Source organism: Elephas maximus, chromosome 24 (assembly GCF_024166365.1).
Source record: "Elephas maximus indicus isolate mEleMax1 chromosome 24, mEleMax1 primary haplotype, whole genome shotgun sequence".
NCBI lineage: Eukaryota > Metazoa > Chordata > Mammalia > Proboscidea > Elephantidae > Elephas > Elephas maximus.
In genome coordinates, this window is record NC_064842.1 from 37,437,872 (window position 1) to 37,464,018 (window position 26,147).

At 39.0% G+C, this 26,147-nt stretch overlaps 2 protein-coding genes and 1 long non-coding RNA gene across 11 annotated transcripts in view; 2 read left to right on the forward strand and 1 right to left on the reverse strand.

The window, feature by feature from the left end:
* Positions 1 to 3,675, forward strand: part of RABGAP1L (RAB GTPase activating protein 1 like) — a 739,959-nt gene extending 736,284 nt beyond the window's left edge. For 4 of the 7 annotated variants that reach the window (XM_049868622.1, XM_049868624.1, XM_049868623.1 and 1 more), the window contains one exon: positions 261 to 790. In XM_049868622.1, coding sequence (XP_049724579.1) covers positions 261 to 413 — 153 coding nt within the window. In that variant the 3' untranslated portion in view covers positions 414 to 790. Of the gene's footprint in view, positions 1 to 260 lie in introns of all 7 variants that reach the window. The other 3 variants (XM_049868629.1, XM_049868627.1, XM_049868628.1) reach the window with 3 other exon arrangements.
* Positions 3,676 to 5,058: 1,383 nt separating this feature from the next.
* LOC126067045 (uncharacterized) lies at positions 5,059 to 9,795 on the reverse strand. 2 transcript variants are annotated; one of them, XR_007515313.1, is made up of 3 exons: positions 9,337 to 9,795; positions 7,580 to 7,654; positions 5,059 to 5,773 (listed from the first exon to the last, which is right to left on the reverse strand). It is a non-coding gene; the product is annotated as an uncharacterized LOC126067045 (long non-coding RNA). The 2 variants fall into 2 exon arrangements; XR_007515314.1 differs by having other exon boundaries at positions 9,274 to 9,795.
* Positions 9,796 to 10,073: 278 nt separating this feature from the next.
* Positions 10,074 to 22,924, forward strand: CACYBP (calcyclin binding protein). Of its 2 annotated transcripts, XM_049868303.1 has the most exons (7): positions 10,074 to 10,207; positions 11,291 to 11,435; positions 13,222 to 13,441; positions 16,419 to 16,515; positions 16,787 to 16,886; positions 20,468 to 20,565; positions 21,894 to 22,924. In XM_049868303.1, exons 3-7 carry the CDS (start codon positions 13,336 to 13,338, stop codon positions 22,048 to 22,050), a joined length of 558 nt encoding a protein of 185 aa, XP_049724260.1. In that variant the 5' UTR covers positions 10,074 to 10,207; positions 11,291 to 11,435; positions 13,222 to 13,335; the 3' UTR covers positions 22,051 to 22,924. The 2 variants fall into 2 exon arrangements, with proteins under 2 accessions (XP_049724260.1, XP_049724259.1); XM_049868302.1 differs by lacking the exon at positions 11,291 to 11,435.
* The last annotated feature ends 3,223 nt before the right edge of the window (positions 22,925 to 26,147 follow it).

Consider the following 26,147-nt stretch of genomic DNA (forward strand, 5'->3'; position numbering starts at 1 on the left):
ATGCGGTGGAGGGCGAGGGGGGAGAATAAAATGTTTCATTTCACTGTTCAAAGAAAGCATAGATTCTGGGTTTTAGTGGTAACTCCTTTAGTTCTAAATTTTTTTTTAGAAAGAAGCCAATTAAGTCTCTCCTGGGTCTTCTGGGAGGAAAACTATGGCTGCATAGACCTTGGGATTCCAAAAAGCTGGACTCTTAATGTTTATCAGCAGACAGAAAGCAAACCTTTACATAGCTCACGTGGTTTTCTTTCCCTAACTAGGAACTTGAACATCAGAGAGGAGCCCTTATGAATGAAATCCAAGCTGCAAAAAACTCTTGGTTTAGCAAAACCCTGAACTCTATCAAAACGGCCACAGGCACCCAGCCACTGCAGCTGCCACAGGCCACCCAGCCGCCGAAGGAGAGCACATAGTTCCAGCCTCAGCCAAGCACAAGAGCACAATGATCAAAGCAGCAGAAACCCGGGAGGATTCTTCTCGGTGTCCCTTTGAAAGAAAGTAAAGGAGGCCAGAAAGCAAGCCAGAAATCTTTCAGTAGCTCTCACTCTTCTTGTACGACACTTTTCAAAGGGATGTTATTTAAACTCACCTGATTTATGTTGAATATCTATTTTCCATTTTCTTCATGGAAAGCCATGTTCAGATACTTCATAGTATTATACATTATTTTACATGCCTGGATGTTTAGTTGAAAATAAGTAATTCAGAACTAGATGCTTTTTATTTAGAACTAATTATTTGTAATTATGTTTATCTTGCATAAAAATAGAGACATCTGTTCAAGGTTGAAGTGATAGGAAGATCTTTGTCACGGCCAAAAAAAATAGAACAAAAATGATTGAAGCCTAAGCCTCTTAACTTTTCAGGATTTATTCAGATAAAGCACACTTTGGAGCCGCTCATGACCGCTGTCAGGTTTCCACCTGAAAGTGATTCCCAGGCTAGGAATTTTCCTGTCGGATTGAACAGACCTCAAAGAGAATTGGTTGTTTTCATTTTCTGGAAATGAAGTGCCAAGGGCCTTGGAATAGGTGGGCTACACACTAGGTAAAAGGAACTGAGATCTTTATAAACACAGGATAAAATTTATCATTTTGGCCCTGGTATCCTAACAGGTCCTTTGAAGAACTCCACCTGGGAATTGCCTGTTCCTCCGTATGCCTAAGTGTGCACACAGTTCACACTGACTGGCAAACATAAAATCAGAGGTGGGTGTTGTGAGTTGCAGACTTAGGGAACCTTTTCCAAAGAAGCCTAGAAAGGCCAGGTTCAGCCGTTGTGCTTAGAATGGATAAATTGTTCCAAATGAATCTGTGGGAATATAGAACCAGGGACAGGGTAGTATTCCATTTAATGTGGACATATACTTGCTAAGAAAACACTAACGTGCTGTAACTTTGTTAAAAGGCATAATATTGAAATGGGAAATAGAGGTCAGCTTTACTTCATCTTAGTTTAATGTTAGGCAGCTTTTCCTGATTCCTGTGGAGCTCCCTAAAAATGTGCCCTTCTTACTCTTTGATGAAGAGATACAAATGCATTTGTAACATTTTTGATTGAATATAAAATCTTTATAGAAATACTCATCTCGTGGAAAGGTAAAGCTATTATTTAAGAATTGATGGAAATATTTTTAATTATATTTAACATGTCTATAAAAATGTCCTTGCAGGAAATCTTTTGGTAAGGGCAAACTAATTTTCCCATTTTCTAAGCTATTTTTGAGGCCTCTGGTCCTTTTACATCAACAAAACTACTGTTAGCTCTGTACAGTAACATTTATTGACACTCATCCTTGGTTTCATCATTGAATATATTGTTTGCAAAGGATCTTAAAACCCTGCTGTGCCAGAGTGATTCTCATCTGTGCCATATGTTGCATATTAAAATAAAAGTAACACACTCTTCGAAGTCAAAATGAAAGAAGAGCCATCTTAAGTCTAGAAGCTTGTACTACAAATTGGTCATGGGGGATCCTTTCCTCTAAAATGATTATTGAGTTCTAACACAAATTCCCTTCATCTGTACGTGTTGATACCATTATGGCCCATAAAACTGATGGGGTTGTTATTCTTTGTAACACTCATCAAATAATATTTTCTTACAGAAATCTTTTTGTCCTGACATCTTTCATTATAATATTCATTTCTTTTTACCAAGAAAAGTAACCCAACATTCCAAAATTTTAGAAAACAGAAAATTATAGAAATGATTCAGTTACTGCTAACTCACCTTTCATTGTCATTTTATTTTTCAGAAAGGAAAACAAGGCAACTGAATATACCTTGAAGCCTAGTTGAATAGTGGTGATATTATTATCAGAGTGTCTATTTTGACTTTAATATTACCTACATGACAGCTTAGGAAAGCAAAATTTTTAAGAAAAATATAATGGCTAGAAAATTACATCTTGGCACTTGTTTCTATAAATTGTTTAGTATAATCTGTCAACTTTACTGTTACTTTATGTTTTGGTTCCAAGAAGCCCTGTACAAGTTGGCTTCTCAAATGGCCTGCTAAATTAAAGATGCCCTTTTGTGGTGTGAATCTCATAGTTATATTGTTAATTTTTAACTTGTAAAAATTAATACATTCCATAGAATACCTCAATTGCTTAATTTTCCTCTAATGGTAGGTGAGGGGCAAATAAAATCGTTCTAGATTTCTTTAAACAAAATCACCAGGTACATACATTCCAAGTTTGATAAATCTGTCTTTTGAGTTTTCCTTTAACTCTTTCAAAAGATTATGAGAGCAATCTGTTTTTCTTCTCCAGCCCCACATCAAACTTGTGTATGTCTTGGTACCATAAGTCTAAATTGTCCCTCATGGCAATGACTTTGGGTCAGTAGCAATAGTAAAGGTTGGAAAGAAAATTCAAAATTTTGTACATTTTTTTCATAAATGTTATAATAGCACTCTCCCAAACCACGTCCATACTGTGTATTGTTTGAAGACCCATGCATCCCAGTATTAACTACTAGTTTTAATCTGACTTATTTGTAGATATATTTTGAGAATTGCTACTCCTATCTTGAATTCCTTTTAGTGAGAGATCAACCGGCCAAATTCCAGGACATTTGTTAACATCCTAGAGTGTTGTCATCTTTTCCTAGAATACACTGTACAAAAATTCCTCCAGAAATCCAACATTTGCAGCATTCTGAAATATGATTTTTCTTCTCATTAAATTCTGTAGAATAAGTTAAGGAAATGAAATTCAACTTGATTAATTCAGTTCAAAAGTTTTTATATCTTGAGAATCGTTTCTTAGCACATTCTTTAAAACTGAAGGAAGCCAAGCAGAATTTTGCAGTGCATATGTCTGATAGCTTCCCACATCCTGAGCCATGTCACAGTTGTTATATTTAGTTACATATAATTTAATTCAGAGAAATTCCCAGTTGCCTCATGTTCCGTATATCAATGTGTATCGGAGACACTAATAGGAATGCCTTATAGGCCTATGGCCTACCTTTCTGTACAACCAATGTCTCTCTTGCCCTCTCACAAATATTAATTAGTAATTTCTTCTCCATTGGCTTTCTTAAATTTCCCTAGTAAACTAAAAAAGCAATCTTTGTGTTGATGTTGAGATATTGAACACCATCTATCTTGTTTCATTTTTTTTCAGAATTTTTATTCTTTCTTACTATGTACAACTTACCCTTAAAAAAACAAAACTCATAAATTGCTCTGATTTTCTTGCTTCGATTACAGATAAATGAGAAAATGGACGAACAGTTGTATAATTTGAACACTTACTGGATTTTTTTTTTCTGTGATTGGTAGAATTTTAGTATCCCTGCCTATTTTGTATATCCAGGTACCATGCAACCAAGCACACACTGAGATTTCAAGACATGGGAATCACAGCCAAAGGCCAAACAACAGCTCTGTGGCCTACGTTTCTTTTTTACCAAATGTAAAATGCTCTCGCTCCTTTAGTTGTCATTCTGATGGTCACACTGAGCTAGAAGTGCCCCAACACATTCTTCTCTCACAGTGGCTTCCATATAATACAGGCAAGGCCTTTACCTTATGAACTTCCTTATCTTTCAAAAGCTACCAAATGAGTACTTCAGGATGGGCTGCACCTCCATTTCCATCTAAAGAGTACATATCAGGCTTATCTCCCAATGAACCTGCAGTGAAAACATCATCATCAACATGTCCCGTTCTTTCCACCCCCATGCGTGGTTTATCATTAGTGGTATTCTGAAGAGTTTAATAAAAAGAATCATTGAGTAGAAAATAAAATTTTTAAGTTATGTTCCTTTTTCATTGGCCATTATTTAACATGTAAAATATTTTCCATTAATATGTAACTTTTAATAACTATATACTATATACAGAATAAAATATAGGAAACTGGATCGTAAGGATATAATGCATCAAAAGACTCTGGTGTCATGAAAGCAGAAGAAAGCTGGAGATGGTCCCAGAATCGAAGATGTCCCAATAGCCTTTTGCATCAGTTTCTCTATTTTTGGTATTTTGCATAATGCATGGATCCTTAATTCAAATGAGGAAACGAGTTTATCAGTCAGCCCCACTTCCTCTCTTTCCAACTCCTACCTTTCCGTTGTCGAGGAGGTAGTAGAAAATCTGTACTATCTATTTTTATGAATTATTTTATTCCTATGATTTTGCCTGCGGCTTCTCTAATGAAAACAGGTTCTGGAATAATGAGTTGATTAGCCCAAACAGTGCTAGTTGACTACAAAAGAAACCTTTGTGATCAGCCTTTCCCTCTCTAAGCACTGACCAATAACATGTTTCCTTAATTCCATGTATTATGTACAGTACACGTATAAATGTAAATGTAATGCTTGTTAAGAAAAGTGCTATTGTACATTGTCCCAACAAATGTTTACTTTTATAATCGTTATGAACTTGAATTGGATTAGTATCTTGTTTTCATGTGTGAATAAAGCCTTGTGAAATAAACAAATGCAACCAAGAAGGTAACAAGGTGCCTGTTTTTGTGAGCCAGTAGTGATGTTTTCAATGCTTTGTGTTGCCCTTTGGCCCCATTCAGCAGTAATAAACATTTGTTCTGAAGCCCATATGTGTCTTTCCATTTCTTCTAATTGACTTTATTCTAAATCATTTGGGCCCACTATTATTGAACCCATTAGCCTAGACTCCAGTTAGCTTAGAAAGGAAAACATACATAGAAGTTTGCTCCAGGCTACACCCTGCAAAATGATACCCTGTACAGCCACACTGCCAAGTGCCCTATTTTCCTCTTTATCAGATTCCTTGGTTGCAAGTAATAGAAACCCTCTCAAGCTAGCTTAATTTAAAAATTTTTTTTAAGGGACAAAGAAAAAAAGAAAGGCAATGAATTAAAAGGAAACAGGGGTATCTATCTCATGGATCCCGGAGACCAGAGTTGGATATGAAGAGGTACTGGGACAAGGGCCTGGAATGCCACCAGGAACCCAGGCAACTATTCTCATAATCGCTCTTCTGCTTGTCTTGTAAAATGATGCTTATCTGCGTCATTCTCTGTAAGTCGCAACTACCAAGTTTACATACGCTCTCTTCAAGTAACTAACAGAGATGGGCTATTGTCTCAGTTTCTCAATTCTTGCAAAAATCTGATTGGCTAATCCTGGGTCAGGTGGTTGCTGCTAGTCCTTCAAGGTACAGCAATGTAGGTGATATATGATTCCAACAGAACTCCGGAAGCTCTCCTGGAAGTGGAGGCAGTGTGCAGAGAATCCCAAAAGTGTCTTATTTGCATTATGTTCTGGGAGTCTAGAAGCTAAGGTAAAGAAAAGAGGTAAGTCAGCCTGTTCCAGAATTCAGAGTTTGTAAAGTTAAAATTTGTGACCCAAACCCAGACCGTAGGCATCTTCTGTTATATCCAGGTGGTATTTTAAACACCGAGAAATTTTACATAAAATGTAAAAGTCAAAATTCTTCAGAAGTAGTCACTGAATTTGGTGGTTAGAAAGGTCATGAGTGGTCTTGACATGAACAGTGAGTGGGGGAGGCAGAAACGCTGACTGCAGTGGGGCTCCACCAGAGAAAAGATCTGGCAATCTGCTCCTGTGAAGACTACAGCTTAGGAAATCCTATGGGGCAGTTCTGCTGTGTCACATGGGGTTGCTATTAGTCAGAAATCGACTCCAGGGCACGCAGCGACATTCTGGTTAAACCCTGACTGATAAGTTGAGAAAATCCTCCCTTGTTACACTGGAGAGACCTGAATAAAGTGAAGAAACGGTCCATGTGAGGATGTGGAGGCGGGGCATTCCAGGCAGCACACACCTGAACCCAAAACCTGAAAGTGAGAGCAAACTCAGCAGGCTGAAGGAATGACAAAAATGCCAGACTGGATAACCCAGAGAAAAGTTCTGTGAGATAAACCAAGAGACTCACAGAAGGATGATAAGATCTTGTGGAACTTCATAGGACATGGGAAGGAATTTGGACTTGAAGTCTAATAAGAAGCTGTTGAGGCTTTTAAGCCAAGGGATCTAATTATTTGTAAAGTTTAGCTGCTCTGTAGAAAACTAATTGTGAAGGCACAAGTTGCGAGCAGAGAAACTAGTTAGGAGGCTAAAAGTCCAGGCAAAGTAATGACGGCTTGGACTTGGTTAGTAGCTGTGAAGGTGGTGAGGAGTTTAATTCTTGACATTTTTGAAGACAGAACCAGCAAGACTTGTTATAGATAGGATGTAGGACTTGAGATTGGCCCGAGCAATTAAGAGAATGAGGTGACCAATCACTGAGCTGGAGGACACAGGTAGTCCCCGATTTACAACGATGCATAGCACTTAAGACCATCTTTTTTTTTTTTGTCTACATCTTATCCCTAGTAATATGTACTATATATGTTAAAATATACCTGTAAGTTTATATGTAATGTTTCCAACCCCCAAAGAAAAATAAACATCAGATTTATAAATATACTGATAACAAAAGGCAATAATAATGAAAACTAAAAAAAAAAAAAAAAAATGAGGTATTTGACTTACATCAGAACCAACTTACAACGGACTCCTCAGAATGGAACCCCGTGGTAAGGGGACTACCTGTACTTGGTGGAGCTGGTTTGGGGTGTGAAGAGGAGAAATTCGGAGATTTTTTAGACAATCTTAAGTTGATACGGGTGGCACAGTGGTTAAGTGATATAGCTGCTAATCAAATGGCTGGTAGTTCAAATCCACCAGCTGTTCCTTGGAAAACCTATGGGACAGCTCTACTCTGTCCTCTAGGGTCATTATGGGTCAGAATAGCCTTGATGGTAACGGGTTAATTAGACATTGTTGTAGAGAAAAACTTGAATGCTGTTTCAAGTTAAAACAAAGGTTTACTAAGGATTTCAAACAATTGCAATTGGGGAACTAAATAGCCCACTGAAAAGAGAATCCGGTAGTCCTGGGGCGGTTTCGGTATACAAGTATTCTCATAGGGTAAAAAGAGGAGCAAAACTGTAAGGACAGCAATTATAGGAAAATCAGTGAACACGGGAGTAATCACACTCTGATTGGCTACTGATTATGAGTACAGTTAGTGGTAACGGTTTCACCGGATGCTCACATCATGGTCACAAGACGCTTACCTGTATCTTGTCTATCTTTCAAAACCATCTTGTTGGCAACAGCACCCAACGGCACTCTTCGTGAGAACTTGTATTCTGAGGAGCAGATGGTCACTTGGTTAAGACCCTTCGGGACATATGGTTTCACACCCTGGTTTTGAACACGGAGGAAAACCTTTTTTTTTTTTTTTTTTATAAAAACAGCTGTTAGTTTAGAATCCAGACTACAAGTAGATAGCATGGTCAGCGTATTAGGCCTCTGTCTCACTGACTGCGCTGAAAGTTATCTGTTCCCGAGACAACATCCACGTACAGTCTGGAGCACAGGGGAGAGAGAGAGCAGAAGATAAAGGTTTGGGAGTCACTGGATAATAGATATTTAAAACCACGTGAATGGCTTTAAAATATCTGGAGGAGTTGCCCCGGATACATAATCAAGCAAACTTGAAAAATCACTGCATTAGGTCAGGCTTTCACCCAATCCCATGGAATATTTGTTCCTATTTAATTAAGTACTAATTCCAGACTATTGGTTAGACATTTTTTAAAAATTGAGATACAATAAATTGCACAGAATTATTGGATTACATGGTTTTTGACAAAATATCAGTGTAATATTTTCACCACCTCAGAAAATTCCTCGCCCCGGGGCCTTCTTAAATTTTAAATACAACATACAAAATGAGCTACACAAATACAAGTTTATAGATCAATAAATTTCCAGAGTGAACACACCATCCAAATCAACACACATTACCTGACCGCAAAAGCCCCCTAGTGGCTTCTTTCTGTCATTGTCCTCCCCATCCTAGGAAAGGTGCACTTTTAACTATAGCGAATAACACCATGGGTTAAGTTTTGCTGTTTGTAGACTTCATTTAAAAGCAGCCATACAATATGAACTCTTCTTTCCCTTAACATCATGTTTGTGAGATTCGCAAGTGTTGTTAGCAGCTGTAATTTGTTAACTTTTGTACTGTATTACTTTACTGCCATAAGGAGCCCTGGTGGTGCAGTGGTTAAAGCGCTTGGCTGTTGGAACCCTAGAGGAGAAAGAGATGTGGCTGGCTGCTTCGTGAAGATTTACACCCTTAGAAACCCTACGGGGTAGTTCTAATCTGTCCTATAGGGTCGCTATAAACTGGAATCTACCTGAGGGCAACGAGTTTGGTTTTCTTTACTGCCACAATGGTAAGCCTTTATTTTTCTAGTAGCCTTTTTCCTTCTGACTTGCTATCTTGGACGATGTATAAAGTTGGCTACTTCTTAGGGGTTAGCGTTTATGTTCTTAACTGTGTTGTAGACAACTCGGGTTTCCAGAAGCTGAAATAATCTGAAAAGTGTGCTTCGCGGGGCCTTCAGTGAGCAGGTGCTGCTGGTGACAAAGAGCAGCATAAAGGAGACCCAGAAAAATTCAGCCACTTCATTTCCTTCTGATGGTCAATAGGCTCTAAGTAAATCGAATTCTAACTTGCGTGAGAGCTAGGGACTCGCAGCATGCAAGGTGAAAAGGGTAAAAGTGCCAGGGAACTGGGCTTCGAGAACCCGCGAGAGACCGGCAGGTCCGCACTGTGGCCACAAACTGAGAAACACTAAAACCAAACCAAACCCGTCGCCTAGAGCGGATTCCGACTCATGGCGACCGTACAAGACAGAGCAGAAAGAACTACCCCATACGGTTTTCAAGGAGTGTCTGGTGGATTGGAACTGCCGACCTTTTGGTTGGCGGCCATAGCTCTTAACCACTACGCCACAGATCGAGAAGAACCTTTAATTACCAGCTTTCACTCCCATTCGGCGTACAGCCTCCTACCAGGAGGCCAAACGGAGCCCCACCGGCTAACTAACGCGAGAACACCACCACTTAGGTGCCAAGTCGCGGTGACGTCTTTAGTGCGCCAGAATCCAAGACTCGCTGACTTCGCCAGCGCGCCAGAACGCACCAAAAATCACTGTTGCTTCCAAAAATTCTCCACACTTACAACGTGTTCGTTCTCTTCCGTTATAACATAAACAGGCTACCCCACCGCCCTATTTTCTCCTTTTCTAGCGGCAGCACACAGCCTAGATGTAGGAAAGATGACCACCTAGTCAGCCCAGTCTCCTAGAGAGGACCGAGGCACCCGACTCTCTAGCGAACTTCCGATTTGAACCCCGAAGATCGGCACATTATTTCCGGGGCCGGGTTAAAGTACGGGAAGGCAGCGGTGCGAGATGCGACTGCGCAGCCGGGGCAAATGACGTCAAAACGTACTAGTGCACACAGTTTCCCGGGCGGAGAGGAAGAGGCGTTACTCTTTTCGAACTGCCGGTTAGCTCGCGAGAGTTGAGCGTTGCTAAGAGACGAGGCTGGCGGGGCGGGGCGAGGCGGGCGGGGCGGGGCGGGGTTGAGCGAGGCGGGCGGTGCTCTGGGTGGGCGGTGGCGGCGGCAGACTCGCGAAGGTTCTAGAGGGGCCGCGTGCAGGAGGGAGACTGTGAGCGCACGCAGGGGCGGGTGTGCGTACGCGCTGCGGGCTCTGCGACTGGAGCCGGGTCTGTCTGCGCTCTGGGGAGCGCGCTCGGGGCGGCGTTTACTGTTTCTGCCCTGCGCGGCTGCAGCTCCAGCCTTCGGTTTGAGCCAGCCCCACCATGGCTTCTGCTTTGGAAGAGGTAAGGGGTCCGCCTCATCTTCCCCGCTCGTCCGTGCGGGGCAGGAGAGCTCCGTCGTTAGTTTCTCGCGCCCCACTTCCCGTTTCTCCGTGCGCCGCGCCTCCGCTCGAGCCCCCTTCCCAACCTCTTCCTGGGTCTTCAGGTCCCCGCGCTTCCCCTCGGCCTCCCATCGCGCCACCTGCGGCGACGCCGAGTGCTGCCCGGCCACCGCGGGCCTCCGGGGTCGCCTACGCAGGGAAGGTTACCGATCGGTGGCCGCCGCAGAGCCTGGGCCTGTGGGCAGTGTCCTTCCTGCAGCGCGCTGACCCGCCGGGGTGTCGTGATTCTCCACTGCAGGAGTGCCGACGGTGGATTTGTGAGAGCCTGTCTCCCTCACGGCTCCTTAGGCCCCTTCCGCTCCGCTCTACCGGTTGCAGGGCATGAAACTTTTTTAAAGCTAATTGCAAAAATTGAGTGTCGTTCAATAGTAGAGGGCAGTTGAAAGGTGAAAAGTCCTTGGTCCCAGCACTTTAATTGTCTTAGTCATATTTTTCCTACAGTATGAGTAGCTGTGTTACTTTGGGCAAGTTATTTTGGAAACCCTGGTCGCGTGGTGGTTAAGTGCTACGGTTGCTAACCAAGAGGTCAGCAGTTCGAATCTGCCAGGCGCTCCTTGGAAACTCTGTCGGGCAGTTCTACTCTGCCCTGCAGGGTCGCTGTGAGTCGGAATCGACTCGATGGCACTGGGTTTGGTTTGGGTATGAAGAACAAGTACTGGGAAATCGTAAATTAGTCTTTGTAAGTCTAAGAATCTGCTTTAAATGAAGAAAAATTGTGCGCGTGTTTAAGTATTGATCTAGCTAACTTGCCACAAATTTAAAGATGGGCCTTGGGGGTACATTTGCCCTTAGGAGAGAATCTCGGAGTTGACTTCACAGTCATACAGGGATAGCTTAGTGTAAATGAGACTTTCTCAGTTTAGGTACTTTTAAATTTGCATTTAGGAGGCAGCTTTTTGTTTTTAAACTCACTTTAAAGTGTACAATTCAGTGATTTTTAATATATTCACATTGTTATGCAACCATCACCATTATCTAATTCCAGAATATTTTCATCACCCCAAAAAGAAATCCAGGTGTTTATGTGTGGGAATGAAAGTGTTGTCCCAAAGAGAATTGGCATATAAGTTCAAAAGGAAGACGTGGGCAAGATAATTTTTGCGGAAGGAAAAGCGGTGCATGCCTAGAAGGTACTCGATACAAGATGTACTAGATACTAGATAGAGCAGTTTCTTTACTCTTCAGTGTGTGTGGGGGACAGACACCAAAGAGATCACCTTTATTGGTTTAAGGTGTACAAATAACAGGGACTAATGAAGGCACCACCTAAAATAGGCCTGCTGTTAAGTTGCTTCAGTGGATACCTTACAAACAGTACCTAAGAACCAAAACTATAAAGAGGACCTGGAAATTCAGCCATTTTGGGGAAGTCCCTTGCTTAATACTAAATTTTGAGTTGGCTAGAAAAAAAATTCCTATTCCATTGAAAAAGCCAAAAGGCTTGTTTAGACTTCATTTCTTTTGTTTTTGTTGATTAATAAATCTTTACTCTGGGAACTTTATACTCATTTTACATTTGGGTATTATCATGTTAATATTAAAATCAGTGTATATTTTGAAACCGTTATAGTAAGATTACTTTGAACTAAAACATTTTCTGTGCTCAAAAGATCACTTTGCAGTTTTTTGTCCTTAGTAATATAAATTGGTTTTCTGATTGTATGTGGGCAGCGTGGACAAGAGAGGGCACAATTTGACTTTTATGCCTGTTTTTATGCCATGTTATCAGTTACAGGTAGGTGAAACAAGGGCATCTGAGTTAAATGAGATAATAGCAGAAGATTTGGGGTAAAAAGAAAGCATAATTTTTTCCGTTAACTGTGTTTTATTAAACTTAATAAAAATAAACTCTCTCAAACTGTAGTACTTCTGATTTTAAGCTGAATTACCAAGGGTTTAAAGATTTTTATGTTAAACCTTTTATATGATCTCAGTGTATAATGTAAGATTCATCCTGTTAAGTCACTAGTGTTTGAGGCAGAATATAAAGTCATTTTAAGAAAAGCGAATCTGGTTTGTAAAGATCTGGAAAATTTTTTGAGCCCATTAATTTTCTGATAGTATCTTTAGCTCTTGAGTTTCATAAAATGTTGACTCTGTCTCTAGAAAATAGAAATATAATACAGACTTTTGGTAGTGTATTGACATGAACAGAGAACGAGAACAGAGTGGCTTTTTGAAAAGAATAGTTTGCAGTGTTGAAGAGTATGTTGCATTTTGAATTGTTTGCCAGGTATTTCTCTATTGGGCAACTAATCCCAGATTTCGGATCGTGAGGTTGACTCTGAGCTTCAGAGTAAGACTTTTTTTAAAACAGAAATATGCTTTTTGTTTTAAAAATTGACACTTTTGTACATGTAGTATTTGGGTATTTGGGGTAGGAAGATTAGTGAGTAGCAATCACTGAGAAATGTGTAGGATTACTTCAGCTGAATTGCTGAGCATTTCACCACAGTTACCATGTGCTCTCTCACCATTTTTATTTTAATTAAAAAAAAAAAAAAAAGCCTGACGTTTTAATGATACTAGGACTAGATGTATGTATAAAGAAATCTATGAACTTCTTAATTTTTTTCTGAAAGATTTCTACCTCTTGAGTTTATAAATCACAGAAGTATCTTGTAAATATAATGTTCTAAAAGATAGGTAACAATCTACCAAACTGGGAAATTAGGCTTGATGCCTATTGTTAGTTCAAGATTGTGAAATTTTCCTTAAAAAAAAAAAGCAGCAAAAGGAAGCTTGAGTTATAACTCAGCAGGCTGCAGGAAAGAATCCAAGTTGCAGCCCAATCCTAGGAAATGTAAATGATTCTCTTCATTCTTAGCTCTTATTTCTGTAAGTTGAAATGAGTGATAGACAAAATAACAAGTTATTTTATTTATCACATCTAACTTATGCTTTATTTTAACACAGCTACAGAAAGATCTGGAAGAGGTAAAGGTGTTGTTGGAAAAAGCTACTAGAAAAAGAGTACGTGATGCCCTTACTGCTGAAAAATCCAAGATTGAGACAGAAATCAAGAACAAGATGCAGCAGAAATCACAGGGGAAAGCAGACCCTCTTGACAATGAAAAGCCAGCGGCTGTCGTTGCTCCCATTTCAGTGGGATATACAGTGAAAATCAGTAATTACGGTAGGATTTTCTCTCTTAGATCCGGCTTTCTGCCCCTGAGGAACTTACTCCTTAGTAGTGGCCCACTAACAAGCTAATTTGTAAAATAGTTTTTAGTGGCTTAAAAGAGGGCCCATCAGTTCACTTTTTTTTTTTTTAATATAATTTATTTTTTGTTGTGGTTGAGGATATAGACAGCAAAACATATAGCAGTTCAACAATTTCTACATGTACGCTTACTGACATTGAGTATATTCTTTAAGTTGTGCAGCCATTCTCACCCATTTTGGAGTTGTTCCTCCTCTGTGACCGTAAACTCACTGCCCCCTAAGTTTCCTACCTAATCTTTTGAGTTCCTCTTGTCAATTTGATCCCATATACAGGCAGTCTAGGACTTAGGATGGGGTTCCATTCTGACGATTCCATATTAACCTGGTTCTGATGTAGGTCGAATACCTCATTTTTAGTTTTTATCATTATCTTTATAAATCAGATTTTTGTTTGTCTTTTGGGGTTAGCATGAGAATGATAACATCAGCAAATTACACACTGCAACATTGTAGTACATATTACTCATGGTAAGATTAAAAAAAAATGGTAAGTACGGTTTGTTATAACTCAGATAAGTCATAAGTTGGGACTACCTGTAGATAGCTTTTTAAAAGAGCGTGGTGCTCAAGGCAGTCATTCTTTTACTAGTTAAGCTAACCTATTTGGTTTTAAGACTTCAGGGGATTTGATTTAAGGTTTAAAGATTATCTCAGCAATAGATTAGGGGGGTTATCCAGCCTGCACCATCAGTTCTTGTTTAATAAGATGCTTTACTTTCTAGAAGGAGCCCTGGTGGCACAGTGGTTAAAGTGATCAACTGCTAGCCTAAAGATTGGTGATACAAAACCACCAGTGGTTCCAGGGGAGAAAGATGTGGCAGTCTGCTTCTGCAGGGATTTATAGCCTCAGAAAATCCTGTGGGGTCACTTTGAATAGGTTTGGTTTTGGTTTTACTTTCTAGAGGTAAAAAAGGAAAGGATACGTTCTGGAAGCTATCAACAAGAGAGCAAGATGATTTAATTGCACAGAGGATGGGTGATAACAAGGAAGAAACATTCTGAAATAAACTCAGTATATATGGAACACTTTTTTTTTTTGCATTCTGTTTTGTGTTTCACTTTGTCAAATAATCACCAAAACTAACTGATGGAAAGGATAAGTAAGAAATGTTTTTGAGCTTCTAATAATACGTCACGATTGTGCTTTGACTTGTAGATATAAAAGACAGCTAAGATCCAGTTCTTGCTCCTGATGTGGCTGGGGCACAGCCATACAACTACGGCCACATACAGTGTAATAATACCATATTCCCCTCAGTAGACTGAACTGTTTTGGTTTGGAAGCAGTGAGCTTGAATCTGAGTGATGAGCTCTCATGAGGATAGGGACAGTCTCGTTTTTCTTCATGTTCGTATTATCTGGCACATACAAAAAAACAAACCAAACCCACTGCCATCAAGTCGATTCCAACTTATAGCGACCCTATAGGACAGACTAGAACTGCCCCATGGAATTTCCAGAGGGCACCTGGCGGATACCAGGTACCAACCTCTTGGTTCGCAGCTATAGCACTTAACCACTACGCCATCAGGGTTTCCATCTGGCACATAGCAGGAGTTTAATAAATATTTACTTAACTAAATTGAATAGAGATTTTTTAAGTGTTATAGGAATACAGCTGAAGAGTTAATTCTGCTGGAGTGAGAATTAGAGACGTTTGAAAGGTGAATAGTATGTTCAGCAAGAGGAAAAGGAAGGGAATGACAGGAGCAGAGGACACAGACATGAAAGGCATATAATGTATTTTTGAGTGTTGTCCATTTGCAGTGGCCAAAAACAAAGTGTTAGGATACAGGCCAGATAGCAAAGAGGGATGAGTGCTTTAAGAGATACATTGTGTACCTGGATGACTGTAGGAATCTACTCTGAAGGAATTAGGATGAGGGGAAGGGTGGGGAAGGCATTTTAACCAGGAACCCAGATTTGTGTTGGTAACTCTCTTACCAGTGTGGAAGATGGATTGAATTGAAAGGGAAGATGCTAGATGAAGTTCTACAAAACCCTTTAGGAGGATTGATAGCTTTAACACTAATTTTCTATTCTGTAGGATTAGCGAGAAACAGTCAAGGATGAATACACGTATATACACATACACGTATCTTCTTGATGTAGATAATCTTATTATGGTAGAGATACATGTAACAAAATATTTCCCATTTTTTACATGTATAATTTAGTGACATGTTCATCATGGTCAACCATCACCATATCAACTTCCAGATTTTTCCGTCACCCTTAAGAGAAGATTGGTGTCCTCTAAACAATGTATGTTTTCTGTGTGAAGTTTTTGTGTTCTTTTGAGTTGACAGAATTCGTTTGCGTTAAAGACTATTGTAAATAGTTTGATAATATGTATCAGAATACTGTTCCGTATAGATGTTGGTAGATAATAGTTCAGGTTAGCGAATTTCGATGAAGAACTGGACCCTTTATATTCTGCCTTGGCCCAGAAAGGAATTGAGGAAACTAGAATTGGATTTGTTGGATTGCTTGAAGAAGTAGAAATTATTATGAAATTTACAATACTGATATTTTAGCCATTGATTTTAGGAATTACCAATATTTTGGTATGGGAAAAAAATTATTTCTATATATAAAGGAGAAAAAGAGCTACTCATAAATAATGTAATTGCCCTATTCTTTATTGTAAGAAATAAAGGGAGCATGGGCTTCATGTTCAGTAGATGCAGATTTGAATCCAGGTTCTGCCACTTGCTTGATGCCTAATTTTAGATCGATTACTTAACTGCTTTGAGTCTCAGTTTCTCCGTCTAGAAATTTTTTTGTTTCTATTACTGAATTTTCATGTTTATTATGACCCACATGTACTTGCTAGTCTAGAGATAATTTCAGAGACTTACTTGTGTTCTATCTTTTGTTGTTGCTAGGATGGGATCAGTCAGATAAGTTTGTGAAAATCTACATTACCTTAGCTGGAGTTCATCAAGTCCCCACTGAGAATGTACAGGTGCATTTCACAGAGAGGTGAGTCCCATTATAATGGGGAAGACAGTAATCATATTGATCACTAAGAACCAGGGATTGCCTTATCATAGAGCTCTTTGCATTCTCTAAAATTCTGCTTAAGTTTAGAATTATCCTTTGTACCTACTCTGAAGGGGTGGGTCTTAAAGTCATTTGGGCTGGCCAGATACAAATAAAATGATGGAATAAAAAATGGTTGTTTCTTTTCGGAAGAACTATGGAGCACCTTTCATAGAACCAGAAACATAATGTATTCATTATTGTGTTGTAGGTCATTTGATCTTTTGGTAAAGAATCTAAATGGAAAGAGTTACTCTATGGTTGTGAACAACCTCTTGAAACCCATCTCGGTGGAAGGCAGTTCAAAAAAAGTGAGTTTGCTTTCTTTTTTTTAACACAATATTGTGAAATATCATTACATTGACCTGGCTTATTTGAAGTTGTGATGAACTTACCCTGTAGAACAGGGATCACCAAACTGTAGTACACTGCCTGTTTTTACAAATACTGTGAAGTTTTATTGGGACGTTTAAAAAAAAAACAAACCTGTTGCCATCCAGTTGACTTTGACTCATAGCAACCCTGTAGGACTGAGTAGAACTGCCCCATGAGGTTTCCAAGGAGCAGTGGTGGATTGGAGCTGCCGACCTTTTGGTTAGCAGCTGAATGCTTAATCACTAAGCCACCAGGGCTCCTTATTGGGACATAGTCATGGTCATTTGTTTATAGGTTGTCTGTGGCTGATTTTGTGCTATTGTGGCAGAGTTGAGTAGTTGCCACAGAGACCATGTGGCACACAACCTAAAACTATCTGGCCCTTTACAGAAAAAACTTACCAAGAATAATGTGGTAAAATCAGGAGGGGAATAAACCTTTAAAATGATTAAGAGTGAGACTTGAGGGTTTTTTCTTTTTTTTTTTTTTTAATTGTAGTTTAGATGAGGTTTACAGAGCAAACTAGTTTTCATTAAACAATACATACTGTTTTGTGACATCGGTTGCCATCCCCATGATATGTCAGCGCTGTCGCCTTTTCCACCTTGGGTTCCCCATTGCCGGCTTTCCTGTCCCCTCCTGCCTTCTCATCCTTGCCCCTGGGCAGGTGTGCCCATTTAGTCTCGTTTTATTTTATGGGCCTGTCTAATCTTTGGCTGAAGGGTGAACCTCAGGGTGACTTCATTACTGAGCTATAAGGGTGTCCAGGGGCCGTACTCTTGGGGTTTCTCCAGTCTCTGTCAGACCACTAAGTCTGGTCTTCTTGTGTGTGTGTGTGTGTGTGTGTGTGTGTGTGTGTATAAGTCAGAATTTTGTTCTACATTTTTCTTCAGCTCTGTCTAGGACCCTCTATTATGATCCCTTTCAGAGCAGTCAGTGGTGGTAGCTGGGCACAAACTAGTTGTGCTGGACTTAGTCTGGTGGAGGCTGTGGTAGTTGTGGCCTCTGTGAGTCAGAATCAACTCGACAGCAACGAGTTTGGTTCGGGTTTTGTTTTTAGTCCTTTGGACTAATCTTTCCCTTGTGTCTTTGGTTTTCTTCATTCTCCCTTGCTCCACATGGGGTGAGACCAGTGGAGTATCTTAGATGGCCACTCACAACTTTTTTTAATGCCAGGTCTACCACTTAAGAGTTATGTGACATTTGGCAGCTTGCTTAATCACTCTGCCTAAGTTCCCTCATTTTACAATAGGAATAATAATTTATTTCACAAAGTTGAAATGATAAGCAAGAGCCATAGTGGCGCAGTGGTTAAAGCAGTCGGCTGCTAACTGAACGACTGGTGGTTCAAACCTACCCGCTGCTCCACAGGAGAAGGATGTGGCAGTCTGCTTCCATAAAGACTACAGCCTTGGAAACCCTATGGGGGGGGGGCGCGGTTCTGCTCTGTCCTCTAGGGTCGCTATGAGTTGGAATCAACTCGACAGCAGTGGGTTTGATTGTAATATTGTTAGAAGCACTGTTCGTAAGGTTTTTTTCCCCTAAATTGTATTTATTTTGTTGTCAAGAATATATACAGCAAAACATGATACCAATTTAATAGTTTCTACACTTTTTTTTGTGTGTACAATTCAGTGACATTGATTACATTCTTGGAGTTCTGCAGCCATTCTCTTTTTCTGAGTTGTTCCTCCGCCATTAACATAAACTCACTGCCCTCTCAGATTCTTGTCTAATCTTTCCAGTTGTTGTTGTTAATTTAATCCCATATAGGTAGTTCTTACAAGAGCATAATGCTTAAGGCAGACCTTTTTTACTATTTTAAGCTAAACTGTTGTTTGGTTTTAAGAAGACGTCAGGGGATATTTTTGGTATAAGGTTCAAAGATTATCTGAGGACAGTAGTCTCAGGGGTTGTGTGTAAGTTTTTAATACATATAAAAAGTTTAAACATTAGTGGGGTTTAGTAGAAGCCATAAAAATAATGTCACGATCTTTTAAAAAGTTATTACTTAGGCTTTTCATTAATTCAGGCAATCCCTGTTTTATTACCATTGGGTTAATGGTATACCAGTTAGTTTTTATGCTTTCGAACCTCAGAGGTAAGACATTATTCTGGTTCTAATGCAGTTAGAGTCAAGGTAGGTCCCTTTTGAAATCGTGAAGCTTCGCAGTTTGGAGCCTCATTGTTCTGTAGGTTGAACACTTTATTAGGCGATGCTTCCTGGATGTGTTTTGTAAATTTTTTCCCTTATCTCTGTGAGTTAAGGCTTGTAAGCATAATTACTGCCTTCCTGTGTGATAGTTAGGGAGCCTCGATGGGTTCGTTTTGTTTTTTTCTGTGTCATATTTGGAAAACCAGAGGTTCCCCATGTAACCTAAGGGAAAGGTGCCCACGATAAGTTATTTATATAGCTGTCATTGATATATTGTCATACCACAGATTGGTGATGCCACAGTGCCACTCACCTCATTGGTGGCTTATATTACCAGATCATATTTCTCAAAATCCATATTACCAACCAAAAACTTAAACACCCTCAATTAGCAAGCATGTGTTCCAATACTGAAAACACATACCCCCTACCCCCCCCAAAAAAGGAGAAAAAATGTAAAAAGAAAATTAATGCATTGGGTATACAGTCATGGCATTTTGCCATCTATGTTTACATATAGTTATGTAGTAGCTTTAGGGTAATACTGGAATATAGCTTATTAGTTAGCTATGTCTCACTGTCCTTTTCATCCCACAAGTGAAGGAATACTCAAAAGATTCGTAGGAGTTATATGGATCATTATGGAGTTGTACTTTTACTTTTTCTACTTTTTCACCTCCCATACTCCTTGCCTTGTCCCATACTGCCTGATATCTGGTTTCCTGCATATCTCTGACTTCTCATGCTATATTATTCTCTCTTTCCATCACTGAAATCCAGCTGATTCTTTGTATTTCATAAACATACCAAGATCATCCTACCTTGAGGCCTTTTGTACTTACTGCTTCATCTGCCTAGAATGTCCTTCCCCCACATTTTAGGTCTCAGCTCAGATTTCACCTTAGGTCCTCCTGATGAAGTTCCTGCCCCCACCCCACAACACCCAGTTGTTATTCAAAGCACTTTTTAGTATTTGAAAGTATCCCAAGTTTTTATTTCTTTATGGTCTTTCCCCTGCATGAGTATTGATACTCTGTTTCTCTCACCAGCGTATTCCTAGACCTAAAACAGGCTCTACACTTAATAGACAACAAAGCTATTTGAATAAATACAGTGAAACCTGAGAAAGCCGGAACCTTTGTAAGGCAGAAACCTGTTACAGAAGGAAAATGCAAATGTTTTCTACTAAAATGAGAGACAAGTGGTAAGACTGCACCCTGTCAAAGGCAGAAAACTTGCGAGACCCTGGAAATACAAGGCAGTCCCATAGGGTTCCAGCTGTCACAGGTTTCACTATAAATTGTTTTCTAAGCATTTATTCTTATGTCAATGTGTTCTAAGTTGTACCCACTTTTTTTCCAGGTCAAGACTGATACAGTTCTTATCTTGTGTAGAAAGAAAGCTGAAAACATACGGTGGGACTATCTGACTCAGGTTGAAAAAGAATGCAAAGAGAAAGAGTGAGTCTCCTTTCATTTTTTTTACAGATTTTAATGTATTCTTTGCTGGGGTCATAGCCATTTTTGAACAGTTCGTCTTTGTAGATCAGAGAGCTGCATAGTCTGACCATTTACCTCTTGATGCCTGCTGAGTAAACCTGCTTTCACCCATGAGACCCTGCCTCAATAGAACATGTTCGCAAGTTGCTTTTTAAGGGGGTCCTTGTAGTTTTGTTGTTTTAGTGCTGGTTTTACCTTGGGCACAGCCAGCCAGTGGTGCTTCTATGTGAATACTATACCCATTCCCAGAGATTATTTTTCAGTAGTTTGACAGAGACCCAGATTCCCAGATGTATTTTTTTTAATTCCACAGTAGTATCTAATAGATAGTTTGAATATCACTGGAATAGAGCAAAAAAAATAGAGTATTTATTCTTCTGTTTAGTAATGACTTTTCTAAAAAATACTTATCTAAATATACTTCCATTCTAGGTCAAATATTCTATGCTGTAATCTTTTTCCTGCAGTGGTAATGTACTGCATTGAGTCAGTTAGCCATCCACATTTCTCTCACTCATCCCCTCTGATGGCAGCATGCATTTGGGATGAGCTTGGCTAGAGTTAGGCATATAGGATTGTCAGTGGAATTGATTTTAAATCTAAGCCAAATTATTTCAGTGCAGGATCCTTATTCACACTGTGTACCCAGTGTACAGTGCAGAATTTGGCACTTTAATAAATGAGGTGAGTAAATGAATACATGGTGAATGAATAATTAAATATAAAGTTAATTGGCCCAGCTTGAACTTTCAGTGAACTGGAGGTACTGACCGCCTTAAGGATTATGTTCTCACCACCAGGCCTGATTCATGTATTTTAGGCTTAAGACCTAAAAAAACAAAAACAAAAACTGCCCCATAGGGTTTCCAAGGAGCACCTGGTGGATTTGAACTGCAGACCTTTTGGTTAGCAGCTGACTTTTAACCATTGTGTCAGCAAGGCACCAGGGCTTGGGAGGAGGGTTTCTAATTAAAAATCTTTGAGCTTCAGTGTGTGTCCATGTGTAATGTTATCTTTGTGCTTTTCCCTCAGTAAAAGTATATTTTTTCCCAAACTTGCGTATACTGAGAGAGAGTGACTGGTGTGTGTGTGTTATGTGGTTTTTATTAAGAGGATTTTGTGTGTGTGCTTTTTAATTATGAGCATCTTTGGATACTGTGTCTTGTCTTTGTCCCTCTATTCCCTGCCAGTGTTAATTTGAGTCATATCTCTCTGTACTTCGCTCTGTGCTTATGTAAGTACATGGTAAAGTGTTCTGTCATTACATTATTGTGTTTTCTTTTCAACAGAAAGCCTTCCTATGACACTGAAACAGATCCTAGTGAGGGACTGATGAATGTTCTAAAGAAAATTTATGAAGATGGAGATGATGATATGAAGCGAACGATTAATAAAGCCTGGGTAGAATCAAGAGAGAAGCAAGCCAAAGGAGATACAGAATTTTGAGACTTTTTAAGGCCCTTTTGGGAACTGATGTGGAAGTACTGAGGTTTTCAATAAGGGGAATGTTGGTGAGCTGCACAGATAAAATTTGACATATCTTTTTTTTTTTATTTACAAAGCCTTCTTCCAAGTAAAGGCAGTGAATTCTCCGTTTCCTACTGGAGGATTTATTTAAATAAAATATGTTTATTAAACACTTCCTCCAAAGATGATTAACGTTAGTACCCTGGTCATTTTGTTCAAGAATGGATTATATAGCATTTTTGCTTGAAATTTTTTTTAAAAAGCCTTGCCTGCTAAAAATGTGCCACATTGTGTGTTTTTCTTCAGCTAAGAAGTAGAAACAAAAGTATTTAATTGCCTTTAAGTTACTGACATCAGCTCCCACCAGTGTAAGAATAAGAGTTGTTGTGTATAGTCAAGTCAATTCCAATTCATAGCAACCATTGATGACAGAGTAGAGCTGCTCCATAGGGTTTCCTAGGCTGTAATGTTTATGGGACCAGATGGTCCAGTCTTTTCTCCCACGGAGTGGCTGGTGGGTTTGAACTGCCAGTCTTTCAGTTAGCAGCCAAACACTTAACCATTGTACCACCAGGGCTCCTTGCATAAAAAGCACATTTTCACCTGTGCTTTAAAGGTTGCAGTAGAAAGGTTAACCCTTTTCTATTAGCAACTTAAGTAATGCTTTAAAAAAGAAAAATTGCTATTGTTTCTGACTCATGGTGATCCCATGTGTTGCAGAGTAGATCTGTGCCCCCATAAAGTTTTCAAGGCTTGACCTTTTGGAAGCAGGTCTTCAGGTCTTTCTTCCAAGGTGCGTCTGGGTATGTTCAAACTGCTAAGTTTTTTGGTTAGTCGTCGAGCACTTAATATATCATGCACTAATAATGCAACCACAAGTGTTTCTCTACATTGAAACATATTTCACAGATACAGACTTGAAACTAAGTCTTGACAAGAATATACAAGCATGTTTGTATAATACCAGTCACCTCTACTTCTCACCAACACGGTTAGGTTCCAGAGGCCAGGTCATTATATGAAAGTCATCATTATGTAAAAATGGAGGATGACTGTCATTACATAACTACAAAATTACATAATTATAAAAACAGCCCATTGCGTGCAGTCAATTCAGACTTAGTGACGCTATAGGACAGAGTAGAACTGCGCCTATAGGGTTTTCAAGGAGTGACTGGTATCTTCAAACTGCTGACCTTTTGGTTAGCAGCCAAGTTCTTAACTAACCACTGCACCATGAGGGCTCCTATGTCATTATATAACTGCCAGATTACATCATAACTGCCAAACCACTAAGAATCATGGCCCAGCCAAGTTGACATATAACCTTAAACATCATAGCCAATATTACTCTTGTCTCACACCTTGGTGTTCATAACTACCAGATGTACGTTATTAATGTGCAAAGTAGTTGGATAGTAGATTTTTTAACTATTGTTGTAAATGCAAAACATCAGACAATGAGATAGTCAATAAGTGAGGAATAAGTGTAGTAAGTTTTCCCATGGATTGAAAGGCTTACAAAAGCAATGACCATAAAGCAAAAACAATTTGAAAAATCCATCTATTCCTGTGTTCAATAAAGTTAGATTTTTATGCAGTGGAATAATTTTACTGTTTGTCCAAGAGTGTGTCAAAAAAGTCAGGCTAAGAATAAACAGTTTTCATTAAAATCAGGAGCAAGGGCAAGATGCATACAGTCTTTATTACTACATTGTAGTGGAGGTATTAGCCAATGCAGTTAGATGAGAAAGCAATTAGAAGCTATAAAGGAAAAATCCAAGACGACCAGCCAAAACTACTACAAAAAGTAGTAGAATTTGGTGAAAGCAATGGGGTTTAATATACAGAAAGCCTTATATATAGGATAGCTGTTAAGAGATACTGAAACACATTATAAAATCTTTAATTAAACCTGTGGTGTTGAATAAACAGTGGAACAGAATAGAAAAAGCCCAAGTGCACGTGGAAGTTTTAGAATACAGTAAAGGGGTCATCTTAAAACAGTGGCTGGAAATGGGTCTTTAATGATACTGGAGAAACTAAAAAATAGCCACATGAATTGAAATTAAAAATGAAACCATACAAGTATTAGAAGACATGAATGGAAGTCCATTATAACCTACAAGTGGAAGAAAACTATACTGTGGGACTTAAAATCTAGAAGGAATAAAACTAAGAATTGATCATTTTAACTACATTAAAAAAAAATGTTTAACATGGAAGAAAAAAAAAATGTAACCAAAGATTGAGCAGATTCCAACAATCTGATAGAAAAATCATCACAAACTATGAACAAAGTTTATAGAGGAAAAAAATGTAAATGGCCTTTAACACATGAAAAGATGCTCACCTTGGTCATAGAGAAATAGTAAAACTATGCTGTTTCTCGACTTTCATTGGGAAAAAAGACTAGAAGTTTAGCATACTGTGTTGTCTATAGGGAAATAGGCACACCTGTACACAGGAATGTAATGAAAAGTTGAAACTGCTTCCGGAGAGTATTTGGAGATATCTAGCAGAACTACATATGCATTTATCCTCTAATTCATAATTCTAGTACTCATTCCCAAAGGTACACTGGTAAAAAATTTGTAATGATATATGCAAAGATTGGAACACTTAATGTTACTAATAGCTGAATGACCTGATAACCCCGCACATGGGTGTACTTAGAGCCACAAAAAGAAGGTGATCTCTGTATACTGATACGGAATGATCAGGATACAGTAAGCAAAAACACAAAGTGTAGAATATTGTTTATGGCATACTTACTACTATTTGTGGAAGACAAGGTGAGAAATGTGAATGTACATGTATTTGCTTGTATTTCAAAAAGAAACAACCCAAAACTCATAAAAATGGTTACCAATAGGGGAAAGGAGACTTCTGTGAATGTACCGTTTTCTATACTTTTTCTATAGTCTTGACTTTAGAACCATGTAAAATTTTACGTAAATAAAAAGTAACCCTAAAATTGTAAAAATAAACTGAAACAATTGCCTGTCAGGCTGGTGCCATTATGTTACTTCAGGTGATTTTAGAACACATTGTTTTGACTGTCCATAGCTGGATACTAAAGATTAAAAAAAAAACAAATTTTAGACAGCAATCAGTGGTCTTATTAGTTATATTGGTATTGTTTTTTATATATATACAAACCATTTTTATACATGATAAAGGTAATCAGTTGATATTACTGGGAGCTAAGATTTTCATGTAAAAGAAAAGGGATACCAGTATAAAAATCAAAGAAGTCAAAACTCTTTAGTTAGAGTTGGAAATAACAATATAGACTCACCATTATCTTAAAAAGTACACATTTTCTTGGAGGGCCCACCAGAAGTGCCTGAAAACGACAACTCAGTTACAGTGAGCGCCACCAGTGCTTAGATGTCATCTCTAAACATTATTTCCTACTCAAAGGACCAGGGACCCTTGAAAAAAATAGGAAATGTACATGGCGAGCCTGGATCATCTTACGGCAAAAAGCAAGGAAATAATCAAATATATATGAAGTCGACCATACAGGAACCACTTAAGGGGCTTTCCTTGTAACAGGACAATGAGTATCAAAAACCCGCTAGAGTGGATTCAGACACTAAATGTATAAAGATCTACAAGTTCATGATAATAATTATTTGCTGCCATTGGAACTTACTAGGGGACCAACTCATTTACTCCAATAATTGATGAAGAAAATCAAACATCTTGCCTTATGAGAAATGTATTTCAGGGAATGAATTGTTGATAACAAAGTTCATTACAGAAAAATTCCAGCTGATGCAGAAAAAGTGGAATTAGAAAATCACCATTTCAACCCCTAACAAAATAATATACCAGGAAACAATCACCAAAGATAAAACATTTGATTAAAACCATTAGGTGACAGGTTAATTAATGGAGAACTTGAATATAGCCTGACCTCACCTGAACCCACTGATCAATCTCAGCATCACTAAAAGCTGGACAACCAGACATGTGTCTCCTGATGTGATGTGACAGAGCACACAGCACCACCTGTGAGGATCCCTACCCCCTAAAAAACCTGCATTTAGTCAGGCCTTTGGATGTAA